Genomic DNA, 7434 nt, shown 5'->3' on the forward strand with positions numbered 1-7434 from the left:
TAAGTCGCTCTGGATAAGAGCGTCTGCTAAATGACTAAAATGTAAATGTAAATGTAAAACAACCTAGTTAGTATAGTGTAGAGAATCATTGTACCATCTAAACCGCTGTGAAATAGATATTTTTCATAAGCAAAGATATTGTTGTTTCAGTTGTTTGAAGCTGGTGTAATAAAAACGGTAGGGAAAGAAGCAAAAACAAAACTTAAGACCAGGAAGCATAGAAATAGCGCATATCGAACAGATCTGCAGCTTCTTAGACTTACTTTCAAACCGAATGTGAATTTAGTCGGTTCGCCCAAAAAGTTACATATTGCCACTTTAAGACTGTTTCAAAGATATCAGTAACATTTTTAAGATAAGTTGGCTAAAATGATAAGGACCCTTTTACAAATTCATTCATTTCCTATCTCACTTACCCAGTATCTCTCTCTCTCTGTCTCAGGTGGATAAGCTGGGGAAGGCAGTGAACTATGTGGATGCTGCTCTCTCCTTCATGGAGTGTGGAAAAGCTATGGAGGAGGGACCACTGGAGGCCAAGTCCCCCTATACCATGTACGCAGAGACAGTAGAGCTTATCAGGTGAGACAAACACACACTCACACGCACACACAGACACTCTCACACACAAACACACACACACACACAAACACACACACACACACACACACACACACACACTGTAACAGTGATCCTCTGTGGTTGTCAGGTACGCCATGAAGCTGAAGAACCACTCTGGCCCAGGGGCCAGACAGGAAGACCAACAGTTGGCCGTACTGTGGTATGTCACTAGCAACGATTGTCCAAATTGGTGAAAGGTCAAAAATAAAGTTCTGATCAATGTAAAAGCTGCATAATGGGGTAAGATACTCAATGCGTTTTGAATTTTAAAAACCCAAGAAACATTGACTGAACCTTTGTTTAATGAGATCCAGAAAATCTATGTAATCCAGACAGTTTAGGCGGCAATTTCAATTTAATGTTAAATATCAAATGTTTTCTTCTTTGAAACAACCATGCCAACATTTCTTTAAACCATATATGGCCTATTTATGTATTTTGTGATTACATTGATGGAGTAAACTTCTGGAAATACCAACTAATTTGGGCAAAATTAAAAAGAATAGCATAAAAGTAGGCCTACTCTCTATACAATCAGCATATTTCTATGGTAGGCCTACCAACCCCTCACAATCTCCCAGCTTTCACCAAGGTTTTGATTCATAATCATGATTGTTTTTGTCAAATCCTCATGCATATTCAACATTAGATGGAGACTGTGTTTGAGAAAAGGATAGTCACCTAACCTAAATGCCCTGCTCTAGAATTTTCAAGCACAGAAATAGTTGATGTTGATTGTTCATTTTTGGGAGCGCTTCCATTGTGGCTGAGTTAGGCCTAATTTGTAAACATTAAATCTCAACTTTTTCAAATTCTACAAAAATTAACACCCACCTGTGCAACAATCGCTTTCTTGTCTTTCTTGTGATATAAATATTGTTTGTGCATTTAATCCCTGTCAAATCAAATCAAATGTTATTTGTTAAATGCTTTTTAAACAACAGGTGTACACTAACAGAGAAACGCTTACATACCTTCCCAACAATGTAGAGAGAAATAAAATAGAGAAATAATAAAAAAGTTAAGCACAATAATAAAATGTATAATAAATACACAATGAGTAACGGTAACTTGGCAATATACAGGGGGTACCAGTAACGAGATGATGTGCAGGTGTACGAGGTAAATAAGGTAGATATGTACATATAACTAGGGATAAAGTGACAAATAATAAACAGTAGAAGCAGCGTATGTGATGTGTCCCAAAAGTTTTTGCAACAAGGGTCAATGCGGATAGTTTGGGTAGTTATTTGGTTAACTTTTTAACTAACTATTTAGCAGTTTTATGGCTTGGAGTTAGATGCTGTTCAAGGTCCTGTTGGTTCCAGACTTCGGTACTGCTTGCCGTGCGGTAGCAGAGCGAACAGTCTATGGCTGTAGTCTTTTACCATTTTTAGGGCCTTCCTCTGACACCACCTGATATAGATGTCCTGGATGACGGGGAACTCGGCCCCAGTGATATAGCGCCTTGCGGTCGGATGCCAAGCAGTTGCCATACCGAGTGGTGATGCAGCCAGTCAAGATGCTCTCAGCGGTGCAGCTGTAGAACTTTTTGAGGATCTGAGGGCCCATGCTAAATCTTTTGAGCCTCCTGAGGGGGAAGAGGCGTTGTCGTGCCCTGTAAACGATTGTGTTGGTGTGTTTGGACCATTATAGATCCTTAGTGATGTGGACACCGAGGAATTTGAAGCTCTCTACCCTCTCCACTACAGCCCTGTCGATGTGAATGGGGGTGTACTTGGCCCTCCATTTCCTATAGTCCACAATCAGCTATTTTATCTTGCTGACGTTGAGGGAGAGGTTGTTGTCCTGGCATCACACTGCCATGTCTCGAAACTGCTCCCTATAGGCTGTCTCATCGTTGTCTGTGATCAGGCCTACCACCGTTGTGTCGTCTGCAAACTTAATGACGGTTTTGGAGTCGTGCGAGGCCACGCAGTCATGGGTGAACAGGAAGTATAGGAGGGGACTAAGTATGCACCACTGAGGGGCCCCCGTGTTGAGGGTCAGTGTGATAAATGTGTTGTTGCCTACCCTCACCACCTGGGGCGGCCCGTCAGGAGAGGGAGGTGTTCAGTCCCAGGAACCTTAGCTTAGTGATGAGCTTTGAGGGCACTATGGTGTTGAACGCTGAGCTGTAGTCAATTAACAGCATTCTCACATAGGTGCTCCTTTTGTCCAAGTGGGAAAGGGCGATGTGGAGAGCAATAAGGATTGCGTCATCTGTGGATCTGTTGGGGAGGTATGCAAATTGGAGTGGGTCCAGGGTGTCTGGGATGATGGTGTTGATGGTGTTGATGTGAGCCATGACCAGCCTTTCAAAGCATTTCATGGCTACAGATGTGAGTGCTACGGGGAGACAGTAATTTAGACAGGTTACCTAGGTGTTCTTGGGAACAGTGACTATGGTGGTCTGCTTGAACATGTAGGTATTACAGACTGGGTCAGGGAGAGGTTAAAAATATCAGTGAAGACACTTTCCAGCAGGTCAGCGCATGTTCTGAGTATGCGTCCTTTTAATCCGTCTGGCCCTGCGGCCTTGTTAATGTTAACCTGTTTAAACATCTTACTCACATCGGCTACGGAGAGCGTGATCACACAGTTGTCCTGAACAGCTGGTGCTCTCACACATGGTTCAGTGTTGCTTGCCTCGAAGTGAGCGTACAAGGCATTTAGCTCGTCTGGTGGGCTCGTGTCACTAGGCAGCTCGTGGCTGAGTTTCCCTTTGTAATCCGTGATAGTTTGCAAGCCTTGCCACATCCGACAAGCATCAGAACCGGTGTAGTAGGATTCGATCTTAGTCCTGTATTGATGCTTTGCCTGTTTGATGGTTCGTCAGAGGGCGTCCAAGCGTCAGCATTGAATAGATTCAGACAAAAAAAACACTATGTGCCGTTGCTGACATTTTGAAGGGGACTTGCTTGTGTTTGAGCCAGCATAATGCACAATCATAACATCAACAGGGAAATGCTTTTTGTTTTTTTTCTATTGTGTTATTGACTGGACGTTTGTTTATTCCATGTGTAACTCTGTGTTGTTTGTGTCGCACTGCTTTGCTTTATCTTGGCCAGGTCGCAGTTGTAAATGAGAACTTGTTCTCAGCTGGCCTACCTGGTTAAATAAAGGTGAAATAAAAAGGTACAAATATATTTAAAAAAAACAAGCAAGAATTATAATGTGCGTTGCTTTTCTTTTTAAATAAATCGGTCCAGCAACAATTATTTGACAAGTGAATTTACACCTCACAAAAACAGAGGAATAATGGTGGGAGAATCCTGAGGTGGGCGGGGCATGCACATTGCTAATGTCACTTTCTCTTTGTCATTTCTTGTCTATTATTACCCTCCTAGAAAATAAATCACCTATGGGATGTGGATTATGTATTTATTTACTGGGCATTTCTCTCTCTCTCTGTGTGTGTGTGTGTGTGTTCCCTAGTTTCCGGTGCCTTGCTCTCCTATACTGGCAGATGTTTCGTTTAAAGAAGGATCACGCCCTGAAGTATTCCAAAGCTTTATTGGACTACTTTAAGGTACAAACCTCACCAGCAGCTATCTTAACTGCTGGATTTAGTGTGATGCAATTAAAAGCAGACATGTTAGATTAGATTGGTTAGATTGTAAATGTGTTTTATCTGTCGTCCCAGAGTTCTCCAAAAGTGCCTACTACTCCCCCAATCTGGAGCGACTCGGGAAAGTAAGAAAGACTCGCTCTCTGTCTCTCTTATCCCCTCTCCCCCTCGCTCTCTTTCTCAATCACTCAAATGTATTTGTGAACGTAGTATTACGTTGATTTGACTCTCCTTAGTGAAGTATCATTGTGTTCTTCTCATTGACAGGGGCACAGGGGGACCTCCCTCGTCCCTCTCCCCCAGCCCCTCAGCCCTCACCCTGGGCTCTCACACTGGCAGCTCCCCCTCCTCCCTCATCAGCATTCCCCAACGTATCCACCAGATGGCAGCAAACCACCTCAACATCACCAACAGTGTCCTCTACAGCTATGAGTACTGGGAGGTAGCAGATAGCCTTGCCAGAGACAACAAGGGTAAGAGAGGCTACCTCTTTATTAGCAAATGAATAAATGGACTGAAATGACCTCTTTGGGGTTTTTTTAGAGAGAGAGAGAGAGAGAGAGATCAGTTTGTTGAGACTAGGTTTCAGTGTTTTATTAGATGTGATCTAACCCCCGCTTTCTCTCTATCTCTTTCACTCTCTCTCTCTCTCTCTCTCTCTCTCTCTCTCTCTCTATCTCTCTCTCTCTCTCTCTCTCTCTCTCTCTCTCTCTCTCTCTCTCTCTCTCTCTCTCTCTCTCTCTCCCTCCCTCCCTCTCTCTCTCTCTTTCCAGAGTTCTTTAACTACTTGAACACCCTGTCGGGGCCGTTGACCCTCCACAGTAGTATTGCTCATGCAGTCCAGTACACCAGACAGGCTCTACAGTGGATACGCATCAGTGCCAATGTGGGTTAGTGGAGGGAGGGGCGAGACCATAGAGAATGATAGAGAAAGGATCCCTATATAGTTCCCATTATGGCGTCTGTGAGCGCACCGGCAGCGCCATCTCCATTTTTAAGTAGTCAATTTTATTCTTCACAATTGGCTGATCCCTCCTGATGAGCCGATTGGACATGACTCCAACAGGAAGTTGACTGTCACCCAGTTGACTGCATTAAAATGGTGGAAGCCCTCAATGGTGCTCCCATGCTAACACGGCCTTTTGGCCACTGGAGGCCTCTATCATTCTTTATGGGTGAGACCCAACAACCTGGTCTAAGGGAAGAAGGGAGACAGGAACACAAGTGATTAGAAATGGAGGATTCCACCTGTATTCTATGTTTTAAGGATTAGTACTTCAATTAATACTTCAATTCTCAGCATGTATCATAAATTATGGATTGGATTTATACACAGTAGCACCTTTCCTGGTGCTCAAAGTGCTTCACTTTGTATAGGGGGAAGGTGTTGTTAATCCTACAAAGGCAAAGGAACTGCTTTAGTATATCTTTACTCTTCCGCTTGGGATTCTCTGTGCAGATCTTTAAAGATCCACATGGATTCAATGCCTTCAAACTCGCTGCTTTACCAAACGTGCCAGATATGTAATGACAAAACACACACAGAAACTGTCTAAAAAGGAAATGGAAGAGAAACATCGTACAGTGCACCTGTGAGGACTTCATGATTTGTCTATTGTACAAAAGGACAACAGACATACGACCTGGACTACATCTCCCATGGGCCTTACCAGGACTAATGGTTTCAGTAGGGGAAAGGTGAAGTTGGGATTTTGAGTTTTATTTTGGACTGTCTGGTAGCTTTTCTGTATGACTACACTGTGAGATGGCTCTTTTGAGAACATTTTGAGATGCCTTTCACCTTTTGATGTCTTTTTATGTGCAATAGGTGTGTCAGATTATTTGTTTTTAACAAAAATACCAAAACAATGGGTTTTGATTTGGATTTTTTGCCAAGTGGATGGGCCAGCATTCATGTTCCTGTCTATGCAAAATTATTATTTATAATATGGTGTAATGTAATTATCAAAAGTTGCATACCGAATTGTATTTCATAAATGTCTTTTTGATATTGCAATTTGTATGCATCTCCATGTTTGTTGTAGCAATGTTGGTATATGACCTCCTAAAGTCTAATTTATCCCCAAATAGAACATGTTTACTGACACCTAGTAATCGCTCAGATATTTCCTAAATTCTATTAGTGTCCCCACTCAACTTTCAATATTTAGATGAAGGTGTGTGTGTGTGTGTGTGTGTGTGTGTGTGTGTGTGTGTGTGTGTGTGTGTGTGTGTGTGTGTGTGTGTGTGTATTCCAGTTAAATGTATTTGTGATCAGACTGTGCTTCTCTCCTTCATCTCTCCCTGTCTGACTGACTCCCTACCCACTGGGCACAGTGGTTGAATCAAGTTGTTTCCATGTCATTTCTACGAAATGACTTTGAACCAACATGGAATAGGTGTTGAATTGACGTGTGTGCCCAGTGGGTAGCCTCTCTGCTCCTTCCCTCTCCCCCATCTTTCTGTCTTTCTTTCTCTGAGTAGGTTGTCTGATGGAGCTAGTTCTTTTTTCGACATCACTTATTACCCTGATGCCCTTTGCACCAATAGGAAGACTGTTATGGCAAGCCTCAGCATCCGCTGTCTGGAACCATAGCAACAACTCGGAATAGCCAATGAGACTGGGGAGGATGTAGCCTAGCCTACATCTGTCCGCGTGACAGGTGCAACGCAATGAGACCCAGAGAGGAATTTTTAAAAAGCATCAGACAGTCTATATTTAGATTTGGCTACTGTAGATGAAACATGACAGTGGAACAAACCTGAAATATCACATATGCTTTGACTTCATGCATCGGATTTCCTGGACTGCGCCTCTGTGGGGTTAACGGGTTTATACATTAAATAACGAATGGGCATTGCACCCGATGACGTGCGTGGGACCAAATTGCCATCCATTCAGTGAGATCACTTGAGCAGAGATTGTAATTGAACTGATTTTGAGATGTTTAGATGTTGCTATTCACATCTGCATAATATTGGATAGACTAAAATATTAGGGCCAATCATCATAGGCCCACTAATGTTCAGCGGCTGATAATATATATTGCCACACGGTTACAACAGAGACTTTTGAGATAACGGTTTACCTACCCAGTGTCGGTAGGCCTACACTGGACTGAACGGAAGTATCATAGCTCCACGGCGTTTCGGTATTCTCCGCATGTATGTCGCCCGTGCGTCATTGTGTGTAGTCTGTACACGTGCTGGAATAATAGCGCCATCTGCTGTCTGGTTGGGCTAGG

General features: G+C 43.0%; 1 protein-coding gene across 3 annotated transcripts in view; it reads left to right on the forward strand.

Moving 5' to 3' along the window:
• The window catches only part of aff3 (AF4/FMR2 family, member 3), a 37209-nt gene extending 31003 nt beyond the window's left edge, over positions 1 to 6206 (forward strand). For all 3 annotated transcript variants that reach the window (XM_029702857.1, XM_029702858.1, XM_029702856.1), the window contains 6 exons: positions 443 to 579; positions 707 to 778; positions 4057 to 4150; positions 4265 to 4314; positions 4457 to 4662; positions 4963 to 6206. In XM_029702857.1, coding sequence (XP_029558717.1) covers positions 443 to 579; positions 707 to 778; positions 4057 to 4150; positions 4265 to 4314; positions 4457 to 4662; positions 4963 to 5084 — 681 coding nt within the window. In that variant the 3' untranslated portion in view covers positions 5085 to 6206. The remainder of the gene's footprint in view (positions 1 to 442; positions 580 to 706; positions 779 to 4056; positions 4151 to 4264; positions 4315 to 4456; positions 4663 to 4962) is intronic.
• The last annotated feature ends 1228 nt before the right edge of the window (positions 6207 to 7434 follow it).

Source organism: Salmo trutta, chromosome 20, assembly GCF_901001165.1.
Source record: "Salmo trutta chromosome 20, fSalTru1.1, whole genome shotgun sequence".
Lineage (NCBI taxonomy): Eukaryota > Metazoa > Chordata > Actinopteri > Salmoniformes > Salmonidae > Salmo > Salmo trutta.